The following is a 20,767-nucleotide window of genomic DNA, read 5'->3' as shown; positions in this document are numbered from 1 at the left end:
GAAGCCGAAGGCGGGCTGCGCTTGACTGACAGCTCGCTCCAGCCAATCCCCGGTGAGACTTCTCCGCTGGCTGCTTCGCTGGGCTCGGTTCTACGTCCCACCTCCACTCCCCCCCTCCTGGCTCCCCCCCTTCCCGCTCCCTCCTTCGCGTCCCGCCCCGCCTCCCCTCCCCCACTCTGCGGGCAAATCACTGCTGGAAAGAGGCGGGGGCCGAAGCGGCAGGCTCGTGTGGAGCCCTTGAGGTAGAACTGACGGGCGCTCGGGCCAATAAGAGCGAGGCCGATGGCGCGGCTGTGGCCGGGGCCGACCAATGGGCGCGCGGCCTGGGGGCGGAGGCCCAGGTTCCAAACGCTCCGCGGCGCCATGGGCTGAAAAACTCAACCGAGATGGAATCTCCCAGTCTGAACCGGTTTCAACCGGTTCCGAGTTTGAGGCACTAGGAGGAGGGGGAGAAGCGGCTGCAGCGGCCGCAGCAGGAGCAGCGGGAGCTTCAGCATCAGCAACAGCGACAGTCGCTACAGCCCCGGCAGCCGTGCCTGTTCCAGCCTTTGCTGCAGCAGCCGTGCAACCATCCCGAGGGGGAGGGGGGAGCCACCAGTCGCCGAGGAGCACGCGAAGGGGGGAGGAAAGTTTAGGCGAGCCCGGTTGGGGGGGCCCGGCGCCGGAGCGGCGTGAGAGAGCGAGCGAGCCCCGAGTGGTAGGGGGAGCCGGACTGCAACTGGCGGCAGAGCGGCCCCGGCCGTGCGGACTCGTGCTGCTGCTCCCGCCGCCGCCGCCGCCTGTGGCTGGAGGGTCCTGGGCTCCGTCTCCCGGACTGGTCCGCTCCCCTCCCCCTTTCTTCCCTCCCCAGCCGGGCGGGAGCATTTATTCCTCGGATTAATTCCCCTTTTTGGTGGGGCGCGCGCGCGTGTGTGTGTGTGGTGTGTGTGAGTGTGCGTGCGCGCGTGTGTGTGCGTGAGTGTGTGTTGGGTGGAGTTGTCCCTGGAATAGTAAATATTGAGCTTTTTTTTTTTTTTTTTGCCCTTCTCTTTCTTTTAAATTTCTTTTTTTTTTAAGGTGGGAAAACTGTGAAACCCACCTTGATTTCCCCCCCTCCCCCCTCCTTTCCCTCCTCTCCACCTTCCCTCGCCCCAAGCCCGGACAAGGAAGGAAGAAGCAGTTGGTTGAATTTCTGGGTAAGTCGGTCGTGTGCTCGGGGCCGAGGGTCGGGCGGCGGCGCGGCCGGCGTGAGGCGAGGCGAGGCGGGCGGCGGGCGCGGGGCCCTCGGCGGAGCCTGCGATTGAATGGAAGCGCTTCTGTCGTTCGGCGATGGAGGCGGGGAGGCGGCCGCGGGAGGGGAGCGCTTGCTGGGTCATTGGCGTGTGCGGGTGGAGGAAGGCGAGCAGCGTGGTAGTGAGGTTGAGCCCCTGCGCGTGGGTGGAAGGGCTTCCCCAGTCCAAAGGGCTGGGGAGAGTTGGGGTGATCTCAGGAACGTCTCTGTAAATTATTAGGAGTGGAAGTTTCCAGAAATATTTAGTGCAGCAGCATTGAAACGTCCGCCTGCATCACGTGGCCCCTTCGGTGGAGAGCTTGGGATGGGGGAGGGAGGGAGGGGCTACCGAGTCCCTTTTTCTGCGAGGAAACTCGAAAGCCTTGTGGGTGGTTTGTTGTTGGTGGTTTTGTGTGTAGGGAACAAGACGTCGGAAAGATAAATTAATTTATTTTTTTCGGAGATCTGCAAATGGAGTTTCGTGGTTTAGGGTTTTAGTTTTTTTTTTTTTTTTTTTTTTTCCGCCCAGGTCTTCTGTGTCTTGGTGGAATAATTTATCGCTGGTCGTGGACAGTGAATGGTGCCCTCCCTGAGTCCCTTAGTCTCCTGAGGTTGGGGTGGTAGTAGAGGATGCACTAAAGACTCGCCGAGGCGGGACCTCGGATCACTCAGAGGACATGCTGCATAGAGAATGGGGCGGTGAACTTAAGGCGCCGGGTCTAAATGCCTCCTCCGAGTATGGGCGGGGTGAATGCGTGCCCCTGTGAGCTATAGTTAGAAGTGCTGAGAGTCGTTCGGGTGGGAAGCCAGGGGAGGGCGGGCCCTCCCAAGTGAGGCGTGTGTTTCTTACTGAATGAAGCAGGCGATTGCCCACACACCGAAGTAGCAGTCTTTTGTATCCTCTTGTATTTTTACCTAGTGTGAAGTTACCTCCAAGCCATATAGTTAGGATTCTCTGGTTTTTGCATGGGAACGGATAGGTAGTGTGTCTGCTGCTTGCGGTACGTTGAAGGTATATCGGTGATCACTTGTAGAGTCACAGCATTGCAGGATGGCTCCCTACTGTTAACAGTCTGAGTGGAATTTGGGATTGGGGGATACCAACAAGAAAGGGTATTCTGGCGAAAAAATCCGGCTATAGCTAAACTTGGTGCATGATTATGTATCTTAAGCCTATGTGTCACGCCTGGTAGTGGAAAGAATATTGGGATATTGCTCTGGGCTACTAAATGTGGTTGGCATTGACCACAAAGCCGCCATTTCTGGATTACCTATACAGTTAAAGAATAGGTAGGTCATTTTGAAAGATAACTTCTGGTTCGAGAAAGGCCAACAACTATATTTCAGTATTCTTAGATTGGGCCCCTCCCCCATCAGAACTTTTATTAAAGAAGTCAGACCAACATGAAAATGAAATTTTTGGGGTAGGGCCACCTGACTAATATTTTGTTGCTTTTTTAAAAGCTGTAAATTGTGATAGTGTCAGAGAAAAGTTGATTGCAATTTTAAACCAAAAAGTCAGAAATTCTGTTAATCTATAAAAAGTATGGCACTTGAAGGTATCAAAGCATAGCCATGTTTGTGGAATTTACTTCCTCTTGTATAATGTTTAGATTTGTTTTCTCCTTTTCCAGACATGGCCTCACTGTGAGTCCCAGCCAGTGAGTGCTTGCACCTCTTCTGAGATGTTATAACCTCTTTGAATTCTTGAAGGGGTTTTGTTTTTGAACTTCATGTAAATGAAGTTGCTAGCCTTGGTGTTAATCTTCCTTGGATTGCAGGCTTTTAAAAAAATATGTATTTTAATGTATTATTTAGTTATTTAATAAATAAGTTAGTATAATTATGCCAGGCAGTTTCTCCATTTTCTAGATATATAGTGTATGTTTACTTTATGTCCATTGGTGTTTTGCCTGCATGTATGTCTATGTGGAGGTGTCAAATCCTGAAACTGGAGTACAGACAGGTGTGAGCTAATGTGGTGCTGGCAATTGAACCTGAGGTCCTCTGAAAACTCAGCCAGGGCTCTTAACCTCTGAGCCGTCTCTCCAGCCCAGTTTCTTTGTTTTTACATTAATTAATTTTTAAAGATTTACTTATTCATTTATTTATTTACTATGTATAGAATGGTCTACATGTCCATCTGCAGCCAGAAGAGGGCATCAGATCTCATTTATAGATGGCTGTGAGCCACCATGTGGTTGCTGGGAATTGAACTCAGGACCTCTGGAAGAGCAGTCAGTGCTCTTAACCTCTGAACCATCTCTCTAGTCCACATTAATTTATTTGTAAGTATACCTCTGCCTATATGACAGAGCATGTGGAGTCTTGAAAAGAGGACATTAATAGGCAGGCCTTGGCCTTGTCATCCTCTTGCCTTTGTCTATTACTGTAGTATGCTGGGTTTATCCTCGGGACTTTGTTTAGCCTTGGCCTGATTATCAGTTGCAGGGCTGCACAGCTTGTGCTGGCCTCACACTGTAGGCGAGGATGGCCGAGGTCCTGGGATTACAGATGCACATCACCACCCAGGTTTCAGACCCAGGGCTTCATGCATGGTGGAGCGCTCTGCTAACTGAGCCAAGCCTCATTTGTGGTTTATTGTGACTAATTTATATCTTGGACATCCTTAATAAAGCCTTTGCATTTAAATTGAAGTTCATCAGCAGCACTCTCAGAAATACAGTGGAGAAACTCCTGGTCTCGTTCTTTGAGTCAGGATCTCTGCAGTCCAAGATAACCTGGAATTCACACTTCTAGCTTCATCTTTTAGGTGCTGGGATATTAGACCTTAACCACCAAGCCTCCACTTTGTACAAGTTTCAAACTGTTATCTTAAAAAAGGGTGGGACTCAATGGCTCAGCAGTTAAGAATTCCTCCTGTACTTGGAGAGGACCTCGTCAGTACCCATTCTGCCATAATCACTGTGACTCCAGCTCAGGTGGGATCTGACATGGCTCTGGCCTCTGCACACACACAAAAACACACAATTTAAAAATAAAGTCTTAAAAGCAACTTTATCTTACCAACCTGGTTGTTCAAAAACTGTGTGATCAAATCTGTTATTTATTTCCCAATCCTGGAAATAATGCTGCTGTAAAAGGTGTCATGGATACATTTAAGATATCCTCTTTAAATGGTATGCAAATTGTTTACATTTGAGTTAGACTCCAGCTGTGGTGGCTCACAGTGCCTGAAGGTTGAGACAGGAGACTTGCCACATAAGTGATGTACCTGAGCAGCTCTGGTACAAGTCAGGCCTGTAATCCCAAACTGGTGAGTCTGGGACAGAAGGATGGCGAGGTCAAGGGTGGCCTGGCTACAGTGCCCCTGAGCAACACAGTGAGCGCTATCTGAAAATAAACCCAAGGGTTGGAGAAGAGCTTAGCAACGCTGCTGTGCCTAGTATTCACAGCCCCTCAGTACCACAAAAAGAAGAAAAGTTGGCAGAACGTTTCTTTGCTTGTGTGTACTCTGGATAGGTAACTTGGTTACCTTGTGGGGGGTCAGGTCTCTGCAGGGGGGCGGGGTCCTTTTTGGGTTGAGAGCTGGCTACTTGGCATTAGCTACTGAGCCATCTTGCAGGCCCCTGTTGTCCAGAATATAATATTTTTTTCTTTTGCTATTGCTTTATTAGTTTTGTTTGGGGCAGCTTCTTTATTACATAGCTCTAGCTGTCCTGGGATTGTGTAGCTCAGGCTGGCTTCTCAGAGCTTTACCTGCCTCTGACCCCCTAGTGTTCACTGCCAAGCCCAGCCTTGTTTTCTTGTTTTTTGTTTGTTTTAGACAAGTTCTTACTGTGTAACTCAGACTGGCCTCTAGTGCAGGAAGTGTGATCCTCTTACCTAAACCTCCTTAATGCTGGGATTAGAGGCCTGAGCCCCGCCATGTTCCTCTCTCCTGGTTGGTTTCTCAAAGCTAATACTCAAGATTTCCTGGCTGAGTCAGTAGGGCTACACATTCTGGGGGGGTGGCTCAGAATTCCTTAGAATCAGGGGAGCACCTTAGCTTTATTCCTCCCCTCACCCAGCCTTTTGAGACAGGGCCTTACTGTATATGTATAGTACATGCTAACTTTGAAGTCATGGCATATTTTCCTTCCTTCCTCCCCCCACCCCCTTATGGTTTTCTCTGTGTAGCTTTGGCTATCCTGGAGTTGCTTTGTAGACCAGGCCTCACCTCGAACTCACAGATCAGCCTGCCTCTGCCTCTGCCTCCGCCTCCCTAGTGCTGGGATTACAGACAGGTGCCACCACACCCGGCATGGAGTATCTCCCAGTCTGGCGTGGCACTTATCAGATGTAGCCCAGGTTGGCTTCAAATTAAAGACCTCCTTGTCTCAACCTTCCAAGTGCTGAGATGATATGCATGTAATACCATGCCCTTGGTGTTGGTGCCATTTTAATGCTCAGCCACAGTGAGGGTAGAAAGCAATGCAGTTGAGTGGTTTGAATGTAGAAAATAACTTCTGTAGCAGTTAAGGGTATTGGGTACCAAGATACATTAGACTAGTCTTGCCACCACCATGTTCAATACAAAAATCGATGTCACATTGTCCTGTCTGTGGGAGACTAAGCTATTCACAAGATTCACTTAGAATTTTTTTTTTTTTAATTCTTGAAATCACATGTAAAATGTTGAAATAACTTGTAAAGAGGGCTGGTAGAGTGCCTGCCTAGCACCTGTCCTCAGCACTCTAGACTAGATACACAGGGGCTGGAGAAGGAAAGGTGGAAGGGTCAGAAGTGCAAGGTCATTCTTGCTGCATGGAGATTCAGGTGAGCCAGGCCTAGCCTGCTCAAGGTCACACTCCCATGGTCCCCACACTTGGGAAACTGGTGGCTTACTTAGTGAAACCCTTTCTGTCTCTGCCCTCACAATCACACCTTACCCCACCCCCACCCCAAGAAAACTTACAGGGCTATGGCATCATAGTGGATAGATTACAAATGTAAGTGGACTAGTAATATACAAGGAAAGTAGAAGGAACCCAGTCACACTGCAGTTATATGTAGACCAGCTTAGTAATATAATGTTGCTTTTGCTTTTACTTGTTTCATAATAAAATTTCTGTGATCCACGCATGTATATGAACAGTGTTTTGAGGTTAACTTACTTTAGAAAATTTGAGTGTTATTGCTATCCAAACTTAAATAACTTCATTTTTTTTCTTCCAGTAATCTATGCCAGCAATTATGACAATGTTAGCAGACCATGCAGCTCGTCAGCTGCTTGATTTCAGCCAAAAATTGGACATCAACCTTTTAGACAATGTGGTGAATTGCTTATACCATGGAGAAGGAGCCCAGGTAAAGTAGACGACCAGAACCTTACAGAATTATTAAACTATAACAAAGTAGTTGAGACTTCTCTGTTTTTAAAAAATATATTCTATAGTTTATATAAATCTGGAATTATTTAATAATAATTAGTCTGGGGAAAGTATTAATGTTGGACATAGTCAAGAGTGAAAATTAGCAAAATAATTGTCTGGCTTTTCTTTTTTCTAGTTATTTTTCCTTTTGAGACACTCAACTGTAGACCAGGCTGGCCCCAACTTATAGAGATCTGCTCATTTCTGGGCATGTACCACCAGTCCTGGTGTTTTGGGGGAGGTGGTACTTTGGAGGCCAAATATCCTGGAGCTGCAGTTTTAGGCAGTTGTGAGCTGCCCGATAGTGGATGCTAGGAACTGAGCTCTGGAACTATGGAACCATCTCCAGCCTCCATTTGTCAGTTCTTTTTTTGCTTGTTTTTGTTTTTCCAGACAGGGTTTCTCTGTAGCAGCTGTGGTTGTCCTGGCTCTGTAGACCAAGCTGGCTTCAAAATCACAGAGATCAGCCTGCCTTGGCCTTCCAAGTGCTGGGATTAAAGGCGTGTACCAAACACTTAATCTTCTTAAAATAGAACCCACTGTCACTAAGGTTATTGATACCTTTACATATATTTATGAATGTCTATCTGATATGTGTGTCATTTTGTGCGTGGTACTCAGAGAGCTGCCTGCCTCTGCCTCGCCTCCATAGTGCTGGGATGAAATGTGTGCCATGACAACCAGATCACATTACAGATGGCTGTGAGCCACCATGTGGTTGCTGGGAATTGAACTTAGGACCTCTAGAAGAGCAGGCGGTGCTCTTAACTACTGAGCCATCTCTCCAGCCCTCAACTTTTCTTTTTTAACTAATATTGGTGTGTTACCTGCATGAATGTCTGTGTGAGGCTGTCAGATACCCTAGAATTGGGAGTTACAGACAGTCGTGAGGGGCCATGTAGGTGCTGAGAATGGAGCTAGGGTCCTCTAGAAGAGCAGCCAGTGCTCTTATCCACTGAGCTATCTCTCCAGCTCTAACTGCCAGGTTTTTAATATCTTCCTTTTTGTTTTGTTTTGTTTTTCAAGCCTTGACTGTCCTGGACTCTATTTGTAGACCTCCCACGGGCTGGGATTAAAGGCGTGTGCCACCACCGCCCGGCTTAATATCCTATTTTTAATAGATTTTAACATTTGTTTGGTTTGTGCGTGTGGGTTCCATTGTACTACCTAGTTGCTTATATGCAGATTCTGGCGATGAGACTCAGATTGGACTACTAGCCATAGTAGGTATGGCTACTAGGCCTCTTACTCCCAATTTTTAAACATTGAAATTGCAGAAGTCAGGCCAGGCATAGTGGCGCACGCCTTTAGTCCCAGCACTCAGGAGGCAGAGGCAGGTGGATCACTGAGCTTGAGGCCAGCCTGGTTTACAAAGTGAGTCCAGGACAGCCAAGGCTACACAGAGAAACCTTGTCTTAAAAAAAAAAAAAAAAAAAAGGAAATTGCAGAAGTCTTTCAGGTGTTTATCTAAAAATCCAATATGAGCCACATGTGGTATGCTCCTTTAATTTCAGCATTCTGAGAGGTGGAGGCAGGAAGGAGTCTGTGGTTAGTTAGTCCAGCCTACTCCAGCCAGGGAAATTTTTTTTTTTTTCCCCTCTTCCGTGACAGTGTTTCCCTGTGTAGCCTTGGCTGTCCTAGACTTGCTTTGTAGACCAGGCTGGCCTCGAACTGACAGTGATTAGCCTGCCTCTGCCTCCCAAGTGGTGGGATTAAAGGCGTGTGCCACCATTGCCTGGCACAAACTGCAGTATTTGTAAAACTAGTTTTGAGAAAAATTCTGTGCAGTTGGCCTGGTGATAATGTAACAAGCTGCGTTCAATCCCTGGGACCCACCTGGTAGAAGGAGAGAACTGATTGTGTGGCTTGGGGCACATACAAGTAAATATGTGTTGAGAAATAGAATAAAATGTTCTGAAATTGGAGCAGAAACCCTTTAATAAAATTGGTTGTGGTGGAGCGTGCCTTTTGTTCTCCCAGCACTGGGGAGACAGGAGGTTCAGGAACGAACACCAAAGTTGTCTAGGTGCCAGGCTCAGAACCAGTCTCAAGTACTCTCTTTTGACCCCACAGTCTTGTCATTTTATAGCACAAGTATTGTTGCCAACATGAGGTTCCTTGGATAATTGTCTGCTGGAAGTTGTTCTGTGTGGTTTTTAGGGGATGAGGTGATGGAGGGGTGGTTAAGACAGGGGTTTACTGTATTGCCCTAGCTGTCCTGGAACTCACTATGTAGATCAGGCTCGCCTTGAACTTAGTCTGTGTACCCTGCCTCCCTAGGCATTTGGCAACAACTCTGACTTGTTACAACATTATTGTTTGACCTTGGGTGCTATCATACATTTTAGAAACCTGAAAGGTGGGTATTGTTAATAATGAATGAGATGAATGAGAGAGAAACTATTTACACACAGATACTTTCATTTATTTATAAAATTCTATGATACTGGTTTAACGATACAAAGAGAGCTTAAGGGAGGGCTGGCAGATGGCTCAAAAGTTAGGAGTACTTGTTGCATTTGCAGAGGACCCAGATTTGGTTCCCAGCACCCAGATGGTGGCTCAAAACAAACTTGAACTCTAGTTCTAGGGGATCTGATGCCACCTGACCTGCGGGTCCAACAGGTGTGGTATTCATATATATGCAGGCAGTTGGGGATGTCTGTGTAATTTATTTAGCAAGGTGTTGGTCTCAAAGCTTAGAAAAGCCTAGAAATAGTAATTCTGGTTCCCTAGTGTGCATGAGATGTTTGAGTCAAACTCCAGTGTTGTAGAAAGGGAAAGGGAAAAGTATGTTTTGTTGTGTGGTCTCAGGAAAAAATTGAACATGAGCTGGCTGTGGTGGTCACGCCTTTAATCCCAGCACTTGGAAGGCAGAGGCAGGCAGATCTCTGTGAGTTTGAAGCCAGTTTGGACTACAGAGTGAATTCTAGGACAGCCAGAGCTACTGCACAGAGAAACACTGTCTCGAACCCCCCCCCCCCCAAAAAAAAAAGTAGAGCATGGTTTGATTTACTAATGCTATAATAGGTTGTTACAATGTAAAGTGAAATTTATGCACTTTGGGGTATGGATCCTAGCTGGCCAGTAGGTCACTAGGGACCAGGCCTAGGAAGTTATGCCTGTCTCCCTCTTTCTCTTTTCTCTCACAGTCTCACTATGTGTTTCTGGCTGGCCTGGAACTTGCTATTCAGACCATAAACTCAGATCAACACGTCTCTGCTTCTGAGTGTTGGCATTAAAGGTGTATGCCAGTATGCCCAGCTATGCAAAAATAAATGTTTAAGATAAATGATAAGAACCTAAAGTTTTTTGGAGCATGAAATAACTAGAATTTTCACTTTTAAATTACAGACAGAATTTTTGCCTCTATGGCCAGTATAGTAAAGATACTTGAAATACTAGCCCAGGTGTGGTGGTGCATACCTTTAATCCCAACATTGGGGAGCCAGAGGCAAGTAGATCTCTTGAGTTTGAGGACAACCAGTCTGTTACACAGAGAAACCCTGTTTCCAAAACAACAACAACAAAAAAGGTTGGAGGCTGGAGAGATGCCCCAGCAGTTAAGAACATATGGTGTTCTTCCAGAGGATCTGAGTTTGGTTCCAAGCATTCACTTCAGGCAGAGCACATATACCTGTAACTCCAACACATTGGGAAATCCCACACCCAACTTTTGGTTTTCACTGGCACTACACTCAGTACTACACAGCCCCCTCCCTTGCATGCACGCACACACGTATATGGTCTTTTTCTATTTTTAGCTAGTTAACCAAAAGGGAAAAAGTTAGATGGATGTGATTTTTAAGTATTGTGTTAGATATTTTGAACTTTTCTATTGTTAAGCAACAAAAATGCTTTTGCATTCATTTCATAACATGGGACAATCTAGACTTTCCCTTTTTTCTATCTTGCTGTTTCAACCCCTTTTTGAGATTGTGGGGTAATAGAAGAGTGGGAAATAGGACACAATAAAGAAGATGCTGTGGTACAACTTCTGCTATTAACATCCAAGAGGTCCGAGTACGTAGGAGACTGAGGCAGGTAAACCCTGAGTTCAAAGCACTCATATCTGGACTAAGGAATGCCACAGTTGCATTTGGGCCAAGTAAGTTTTACTAGGCTATGTTCTGTTTTATTATAAGTTCACACCATGTTTATTCTCAGGAGGAACACTAAGCTAAGATACTACCCAGCTCTGGATGTGGTGGTCAGTGTCTGTAATCTCAGGAAGCAGAAGCAAGGATTACATGGTGTATGTGCCACAAGGTATGCTTGTGCACACATAGATAGGTGAAAGCAAAACACTCAGACACTCATGTTTTCCAAAACAAAAAAACCCCATTATCTAATTTCTAACCCAAGACCTTTCTGGTAGGATACAGGTAACTGAGTTCTTTTGTTGTTTTTAGACTGGGATTCTCTGTAGCGTTGGCTATCCTAGACTCACTTTGTACACCTCACAGAGATCCGCTTGCCTCTGCCTCCCTGAGTGCTGCGATTAAAGGTGTGAGCCACCATGCCCGGCTTTGAGTACATCATTTAAATAAAAGAAAGTTTAAAAAAGAAACCACTACACTAAATCCAAAAGACAAATTGCAGAAGAAATTACATAATTCTGGATAGCCCTGGCTGTCTTGGTTCTCAACTCTCAGGCTGGCCTGGAGCTCTTAGACCCACCTTCTGGATCCAAGTGTGCCAAAGCACTTGCCCAAGTATATCTTTTGTTTTTTGTTTTTCGAGACAGAGTTTCTCTGTCTAAGGTTTCCCAGCCTAAGTATATCTTTTATTTGAGTCTCATGTAGCTTTGGCTGGCCTAGAACTCACTATGTAGACAAGGTTGGATTCAAAACTGAACAGATCCTCCTGCCTCTGCCTTCCCATTGCTGGGATTAAAAGCATGTATTCCCAGCCAGGCCTGGAGGCGGACACCTTTAATCCCAGCACTCGGGAGGCAGAGGCAGGCAGATCTCTGTGAGTTCGAGGCCAGCCTGCTCTACAAAGTGAGTCCAGTACAACCAAGGCTACACAGAGAAACCCTGTCTAGACTAGAAAAAAGGTGTGTGTTACCATTTAGTAATGACATAAACATTAAGTCTAGGGCCTTGTTTAGTCTGAGCCTGTGTTCTGTCAGAGAGCTCTACCAAACCCTTGATTGAATGCAAACAGTTTAATAAAACCAGATTTGCAACAATAGTTGGTGTATTTAAAAGAAATAAAAACTTTCCTTTCGCCTCCCTCCTTTCTAAATTCTCGCCCTCTCCATCTTTTCCCTAAAAGGTCTCTGTGTATGTAGCCTTGGCTGTCTTTTGAACTCAAACCACGCATCTCAGTATTCCTGGTGTTACATTCATAGGCGTGCACCATGTTTTTTGTTTTGTTTTGTTTAAGTGTAGGTCTGTCTGTGTGTTTGAAGGTTCTGGTGATGGAGAATGCTCTGTCAAGCTTGGTGGTGAGTACCTTCATCTACTGAGCTCTCTCCAGAATGTGCTCTCACTAATCACGAGGGCTCCAGTGGCGCAGTCTGGTCTAAAAAGTGAGTCCAAGACAGCCAACGCTACACAGAGAAACCTTGTCTTGCGAGGCGGGAGGAGTCGTTTGAGCTTGTGGGTACTAAAGTGCTTGGGAACCCTGCCCTCCTGAGTAGTTGGGATTATAGCCTGCAGCACCAAGCCTAAGGAGTTTCTATTTCTGGAAGAGTTCATTTTGCAAATGTTTCCAGAAGGTGCAAGTATCACTGTGTTGTTAGGGGTGTGCCTTTCTCTGTACTTTACATTTTAATGAATTCTGATAAATGCATTAGCTTAATTCCTTTTCTGTTAACTTTTTAGCAAAGAATGGCTCAAGAAGTACTGACACATTTAAAGGAACATCCTGATGCTTGGACACGTGTCGACACAATATTGGAGTTTTCGCAGAACATGAACACGAAAGTAAGCAAGTGGTGGTTTAAAAGTTGATTTTTCTTTTCTTCCAGTCATAAACTTTGAGGAAGGTATCTCATTTTTAGGATTAGCATTTGTTACCAAATCACTTTATATTGCTAACTTATTTCAAAATTACTCTAAAGCTTAGAATTCTTGCAAATAGTCCTAAGACTTATTAATGAAGTTTTTGCAATTGGGACTAGCGTGCAAGGTGTTTTGTTTTGTTTTGTTTTTTCCCTTTTGGGGGTGGGTGTTTTGGTTTTTTTTTCCCCCCTTTTATAACGTGTGTATAGGTCTTAGTAGTGTAAGTTGTAGACGTTATTCAGAGATGAGACATAACAAATTATTTTTGGGCAAGTAATCAATATAATACAGGTTAAGTGCCAACAACACTCAGTAGGTGTGAACAACTTAAGACCCTGCTCCATGGGCCAGTGTTTCAATGAGACAGCACTCAGTTCCTGTTTGCAATTGAAAATGTTATAACTCAGGGCTTTTTTTTTCTTCTCTTGAGTTTGAACAGAAGGGTTGATCAAAATGTGTTTTGACTGTTTAATGCTTGATGATTCACGCTTCTCTTTAAACGTTTTAAAGTAATAAAATACCATGGCATTCTGTTTAATACACAAAAGGTTTCTACTTGACATAAATTGTGTTAAAACAGAAAAAATAGCCATGTGCACATCTGTTTATCAAATCAGAGTGTGTTAGTTAACAGTTTAAAAATATTAATTAGTTTTGACATCTTGTAAATTTAAGGCAAAAATACAGCCCAGAACTTCCTCAAAGTGCTAACCTTAAGTGACATAACAGTGTTGCCTGTGTGCTTGCCTGGTAAATTTTGCTTTTTATACTGACAGACATTACTAATGTTTAAGTTGATTTATCAACAGTATTTTTAAAAACTCAAATTTGTCTTGTGAAAAATGAGATGATTAGAGGAACAGAAAGAAAGCAACAGGTAAAGAATTCTTCAATTTACATAAATTACAAATGATTTGGTGCTAAATTTATGCACTATGACATTTGGCTTTTATGCAATCATTTTTTTTTTCTTTAAAGATGTTAACACTACCTGATATTAATCATAATGTTCCATTATGTTGATTGCTTGTAATAGGAAGAAAAGGGGTGTCTTCCTGTGCAACTGACACAGCTAGGCTTTGACGGCAGGCCTCCACAAGGTCTACCCTTTTGATTCCCTTTAACTGAATTCTGTTCATCAATTGTTTTTGTTTCATGGGTGGTGGGTGGGGAAGGGGGAGCTCAATGCATAAAATAAGTATTTCTAAGGGCTCAAATTTCTGCCATAGGGATCATTTCATGCATTTGTTTTTCATGTAGTCTTTGCTGTTATCTGTCCCTCATCTTCATAGCTCTGCAGTGGATTACTCAAGCTTTGAGATTTAAGGTAGAAGTAGTGTGGTTTTTGTTTTTGTTTTGTTTTTGTTTTTTGTTATTTTAAGACTGGCTGTTACGTCACATTTATCGAGAAAATTATATTCCCTAAGGAACAAGAATTCACTTTTCAAGTTTCATCTCTAGAGTCTGTTTGAGGAGGAGAGATTAGGATTAGATGGCAGTGATGAACACACACAAGAACAGGGATATTCATCAGTAAAGGATGGATACGGCAGCAAGAGAAGAGGGATTTTCAATTTAGAAGCAAATTAAGACAAGTAAAATAAATGCCTTAAAGACCTTTTTTTTTTTTTAAGTTTGATGTATTTATAGTGTTTGATTCTTGGTGCTTTGTGGATCTTTTTAGTTGGCCTTTGGTAATACAGTGGGGCTCTGCTTTATTGTTTTTAAAGGGTAGTAATTTTTAAGCTTAGAGGAGCTTTGCCTTTCTGCGTTCTGAGCACCAGATTGTAGTGTAGCGACCAGGGCAGCAGCTGCCCTGCTGCAGTGCATTTACTTCTTAGCTTCAGAGTTTGTTTTGGCCACACTCTTATTTTAGAAGACTTTAAGGAATGTTCTGCAAATGTAGAGTTTAATTAAAGATAGCAAACCCCCCCCTTTTTTTTTATAAAGTATGGAATACTGAAAGAAAACAGCAAAAACATTTGAGCACAATGTAGTTTGGGACAGTCTATATTGTGCTTCGGCTAAAATGAGCATTTTCTATATGATCCCTTTGGTTGAAATACTAATGCTCCTATTTTATTGTGTAAATGACTAACAATTTTAAAGATGAACTCTTATTCTCAGCCAAAACTTGCAATCTGAGGCCGTGTCTGTGAATGAGTGTGCCTTTCAGGTATTGCAGCTGGCTATTAGAGTCCCTGAGCCTGACTTGAAACAAACCAGGTTTTGGTTCCTTTTCTTCCTCCTGCCTATCACGCTAATTGGTCATAGAAATAACTTAAGGTGGTAAATTTTGGAGCATTATAAATTCTTATATGTTGACTGTTTAGAGTGCATAAGCAGCGGGAGGGACAAAATGGATTGAAAGTGGTGTCTCTTATTTAACCTTTTCACACATATAGTTACACCTTCCATGTTTATGAAGGAATACCTGAAAGGTACATACAGATTGCAACATATATTGTATTTTGACTGTGCACAAAAGTTTATCTTTAAATTAGTAGAAATAGAAACTGCATAAGGGTGGGCCTGAGCTAGAAAAGGAACCATGGCTTTGTCTTGCTGCTCTTTAAGTAACACACCAGTGATGCGTAAACACTTTGCATAGAAAGTATGTATGACAATACTTGATACTGGCTGAAAGCTTGTAACTCCTAGAGGATGGTAGGAAGCTTGATAGTATCCAAGCTACTAAATTCTTAGGAGTCTGGTAGTGTTAATAGTGTGTGAGCCTATGAGCAGTCACTTATGCTGTGAATCCATATTTGGCTGTTATTTTTCCTTCAACAGATAAGCCATTTGGCTGCTAAAGGGCTTTTTATTGGTTCTTTCTCCTGGTGTGAGCATGTATAAACAGCAGGACGTTTCATAGAGTAGTAAACAGTAAAATGAGGAAAATGCATGAAATCTCAGCTTATGGGTGAATAGATCCTTGTTTAATATATGTAATTAAACTTGATAGCATAATGTTTTAAAATGTTAGCTGTAAATGTGTGAATGTTTGTCCATTTGTGAATCTTAAAAGGTCCTAGTCCTATGACAGGAAACTCACATTGTTTTATTCTCCAATTTTCAGTATTATGGACTACAAATTTTGGAAAATGTGATAAAAACAAGGTGGAAGATTCTTCCAAGGAACCAGTGTGAAGGTAGGAAACTATCTTAAGAGTAAACAATTCAGACTTTGGGGTCCTGATACTCTTAGTTTTCTGAGTCAGGATTTCTCTGTTCTGGAACTCACTCTGTAGACCAGGTTAGCCTCCAACTCAAGGTGCCTCCTGTGCCGTCATACCCAACTTCCTGGCACTCTTACTACAGTTGAGTTTATGTTGCATAACATCTATTTGTATTGGGAAGGGGTAGTTGCCTTTCAGAGGGAAGAGGCAACCATCACTTTTGTTAGTCCTTGTACAGAAAATGAAAGTATATTTCTGCTTGGGCGTAGTGGAAGGAGGATTGGGAGTTCAAGTCCTGGGCTACACGAGATCCATCTCAAAAAAATGAAAAAGGGTTGCCGGTATGATGACGTAGCAGGCGAAGGCACCGGCCACCAAGCCTGAATTCAGTCCCGGGAGGACAAACACCAAGTTTTTCTCGGACCTCTACATTGGTGCCATTCGGTACACAGTACAAACAGACATAGCACACAATAAAGAGTAAAAGGTACGCTCTTTACCAAAGTTAACCATGTCAGTGCTGTCACCAGGACCTGCATAGGAGAAGCTGTGCAACAGGCACACCTATCCCCACACCTGTGTGCATACAGACCTACGTACATAAAACAAATACATGTAATAGTCTTAACAAAAGGACATTTAACATTTGGTACTATCGAGGCCAGGTCAGTAGCTCAGTGGTAGGCCCCGGTGTCTTCATTTGTACCTCTAGGTCCTCAGCTTTATCTTACATATGTAGGCATCATCCCTGCACATGCACAGGTGCCATATGTGAACATGGTACCTGGGGCAGTCAGGGGAGGGTGTTGGATCCCCTAGAACTGTAGTTAAGGGCGGCAGTGAGCTACCATTTGGGTGCTAGAACCTAACGTGTCCTGTGCAAGAGCAAATGCTCTTAACCACCCAGTCACCATTCCTGCCCGAGTCTCAGCCTGACCTAGAAGTGATGTGATGGTGCCACCACCACACTCACACACAAACATGGAAATAGGTTTGAGGGGAGGCTTAGTTGTTAATAGCACAAACTCCTCTTCTAAATGACTTGAATTTAGAGTCTGTATTTGGTGCAGATTTGGAGGCCGAAGGACAATTTCATGTTGGATTTCTCCTTCTGCCTTTATGTGGGGTTTGTGGAATTGAACTCTGGTTACCAAGTTTGTGCAGCAGGTAACTTTACCCACTGAGCCATCCCACCAGCCCCGTATAGGTCGTGTAATTTATTTATGTGTATCTGCCTGCACAGTCAGTGTGTACCATGTGTGTGCGTGTGCCTTTATAGGCCAGAGCTTGTTTGGATTCCCTAGAACTAGAGTTACTGACTGTGTAGGTGCTGGACACCAAATTGGGTTCCCTAGAAGAGCAGTAAATGTTGTTTTCCTCTTTCTTTTCCTTTTTTTCTTTTAAGATGTATGAGGGGGGGAGGGTAAGTATGGAAGGTGTAGATCATCATACCTGCCTGAAGTTTAAGGTTTTGTCTTGGGGTTTGTTTTGTTTGATTTTGGTTGTTTTTCAAGACAGGGTTTCTCTATGTAACTCAAGCTGTTCTGGAACTTGCTCTCAGAGATCTTCCTGTCTCTGCCTCTACCTCCTCAGTGCTGAGATTAAAGGCATGTGCCAACACCACTCAGCAAAGCTTTACGTTTTAAAAGAAATATTTCTGTCGAGTTGGGGTGGCACACATCTTTATTCTCAGCCAAAGTTAGACAGAAAAATCTTATCTTGGAAAAAAATATTTCTTAGGATTTTATTTAAAAAAATTAAATTTACTGTTTAATACTTTGTGGGCAGGGGAGATGGTTTGAGACAGGGTTTCTCTGTGTAGCTCTGGTGATCTTAGAACTCACTCTGTGAACCAGGCTGGCCTTGAACTCATAGAGATATGCCTCTGGAGTTAAGGCATGTGCTACCAACCTCTTTAACACTTAAAAGTTTATGTACACAAATTTTATTGTAGACTTGGGTAATTTTAATATGCAAAGAACTCATGAAAAGAAATTAATGATAAAAGCAGAAACTTAAAGAACAGTGAGTGTAATATGAACAAACCAGTATAATAGTTCACACCTTTAATCTCAGCAGGGGTGGGGCAGGGTAGGAGGGTCTTCATTAGAGGCCAGCTGGGTTTGCATGGTGATTTCCAGGTTAGTCAGGCCTACAAAGACCTTGTCTTAATTGTGAGCTCTTGCTAAGTTTGGCTTCTAGTGGGCTACTCAGACCTCTGGCTCCAGTTATAGGGGATCCAGTGCCCTCTTGTGGCTTCTGAAGGTACATGGTACACATAAGCAATATTCAGGCAAACATATAAAAATAAATAGATACAAAGTAAGCATATTATATAAGTGGAATTTAGAAAGATTATATGAAGCATAATCTCATTCATAATGATAGTTAAGTACTATTAAAACTATACTGGAATATGACAGTTCATATAGACTGATGCAGAAGTTGAGATGTTGCGCCGCCCCCCCCCCCCCCCCCCCCAATGAGTCCACATTGTGCTGCTACAGCCTGGCCCCATAATATTTTGCTTTTTCTTTTTTTTTTAAAAGGCGTTTAATAAGATTTTAGAGTGATGTTGCTTTTTTTTTTTTTTTTTTTTTTTTTTTTTTTTTTTTTTTTTAAACACCCAGTTTGGGTGTAGGAGGGGATTTTTATACTTGTAGTACCAAGGTTTGAAGCCAGGACATTGAATGAGTTAGTCAAGCACCTTCCAGAGATCTACACTTGTTCCTCCTATAGTATTACTGTTGTCTTTTGGTTTGGTTTTGGATTTTCGAGATAGGGTTTCTCTGTGTAGCCTTGGCTGTCCTAGAGCAGGCTGGCCTTGAACTCACCGTGCCTGGCTGTGTCTTTTGTTTTAAAGGTTTATTATGTATATAGTGCTCTGCCTGCATGTATGCCTACACCCTATAAGAGGGCACTAGATCATATTACAGATGGCTGTGAGCTACCATGCAGTTGCTGGGAATTGAACTCAGGAACTCTGAAAGAGCAGGTGGTGCTCTTAACCTCTGAGCCATCTCTCCAGCCCGCCTTTGTGCACATGTGGAAGGCAGAGGACGGTTTGCCAGTTGGTTCTCTCCTTCCAACATGTGGGTACTGGAATCAAATCCCAGCCCACAGGCATGGTAGCAGGAGCCTTGGAGCTGAGCTGTCCTGCAGCCTCGCTTTGTCTACCCGGGCAGTTGAGCGTGCCTGTCTTAGTCCCAGGAGCTTCAGTACTAACTATCTGTATAGAGCGCACGGTGTATGGAGCGCAAGGGCCAATTTTTAATTGGGTATAATGGAGACTGAGGACACGTAAGAAACAATTTCTAGTGAGGTTATTGTTAATGGAATTGTTTGAGTATTAAGTATAATTTGCAAGTACATTTAACTTCCTAATTTTCTTGTTTTAAAACCTAAAACTGGACCCAGAAGACAGTGAGATTTCTCAATGGGTGTTTAAAATGCTTGCTGCCGAGCCTGATGCCTCAATTTCAGTCCCTGCAGCTCACAAAAAAACTAACTCCTAGAAGCCATTTGTCCCCAGAACAGGTGGATCTCAAAGTTGGAGGCCAGCAAATGCCAATCTGAGAAAGCACTGACTATGTAGGTGCTGAGGGTGTGCGCCACATGGATGCATGCGCACAAGTGAGGGTGAGACAATAGCAGCAGGAAACAGGAAGCTAGGCCTGTTGTGAGGTTCAATGCCTTTTCTATTATTTGTTTTTGTTTGTTTGAGGGGCATTGCTTGCTTTTTACAAGAGAAAGTTTCACTGTTCAGACTTGGCTGGCTTCAGCAGATCGTCCTCCTCTGCCTCCCAAGTTTTGAGATTAAAGGCATGTGGTGCACACCTAATCCTAGCTGCTCCAGAAGAGCATGGACTACACACTGAAACCCAGCTTTAAATTACAAAAAAAAAAAAAAGGAAAGAAAGAAAGAATCCAGTCCTATAATACTGGGCCATTTTCAACTACAGGCTAATCATTGGAGACTAGCCTGAACTTAAGCCCTGTTTTCAAAGATTAGAGACAAAGATAAAAGAAGGTAAGCTTTCTTAGCATTTGAATAGGAGATATGGAGAGAGAACTCTAATTCAAGGCCCACTTGTCACAGGGTTTGAGGCTAGTTAGAGGCTCCTTCAGAGAAGGCTTAGGAGGTGGAAGCAGAAGGGGGAGGCACTCAAGGTTACTCCTGTTATATAGGAGCTTTATATAGGCCAGGCTGCAAGGAATTAGAAATACAAAATGATTACTTTCAGACGTCCCACCCCAGGGGCGGGGGGCGGGGGGGGGGGAACCCTATCTGAAGTATTAAAGCCAGTAATCCTTTGAAGAAAATGTACTTCAAACCTTAAACTGATCGGGATTCCCCCCCCCCCCCCCCCAAGAAATATACGAGTTGTACAAAGGAAAGTCCTGGATTGGAGATGATTTAGTAATTAAGAGCACTTGCTTGCTCCTGACAGCTGTAACTGTTCATCTTCTGGTCTCTGGGCTTTCACATACAGATAACATACAATCACAGACACATAAATAACAAAGTTTAAAGGTTCAAAATATGTTGCCACGCCGGGTGTGGGGCGCAGGCCTTTAATCCCAGCAAAGACAGGAGGATCTCTAGGAGTTCAAGGCCAGCCTGGTCTACAAAGAGAGTTCCAGGACAGCCAAGGCTACACAGAGAAACCCTGGGGGCGGGGAATGTAGCCATATGGTGGTGGCACATGGCCATTTAATTCCAGCACTCAGGAAGAAGCAGGCAGATGCCTCAGTGTGCTGCAAAGAGCTGGTGTTAGTATAGCTAAGGCTACACAGAGAAACCCTGTCTTACAGAGAAAAGAAAAGGATTTAAAATAGGTAATTTAGGTATGCTTCATGCCCCTGTAATCCCAGAACCTTGGATGCAGGACCAAGAGTTTTGAGTATGTGTAGTTAAGTGTTTTCATAGTGTTTTGCTCTATTGTCAGCGTT

General features: G+C 43.8%; 1 protein-coding gene across 1 annotated transcript in view; it reads left to right on the top strand.

The window, feature by feature from the left end:
• The first annotated feature begins 1,085 nt into the window (after positions 1-1,085).
• The window catches only part of Xpo1 (exportin 1), a 40,733-nt gene continuing 21,051 nt past the window's right edge, over positions 1,086-20,767 (top strand). The window contains exons 1-4 of the mRNA XM_051164974.1: positions 1,086-1,175; positions 6,428-6,559; positions 12,456-12,557; positions 15,715-15,787. Coding sequence (XP_051020931.1) covers positions 6,434-6,559; positions 12,456-12,557; positions 15,715-15,787 — 301 coding nt within the window. The 5' untranslated portion in view covers positions 1,086-1,175; positions 6,428-6,433. The remainder of the gene's footprint in view (positions 1,176-6,427; positions 6,560-12,455; positions 12,558-15,714; positions 15,788-20,767) is intronic.

The sequence above is a fragment of the Acomys russatus genome, chromosome 22, assembly GCF_903995435.1.
Source record: "Acomys russatus chromosome 22, mAcoRus1.1, whole genome shotgun sequence".
Taxonomy (NCBI): Eukaryota; Metazoa; Chordata; class Mammalia; order Rodentia; family Muridae; genus Acomys; species Acomys russatus.
This window is presented reverse-complemented; position numbering and strand designations above follow the sequence as displayed.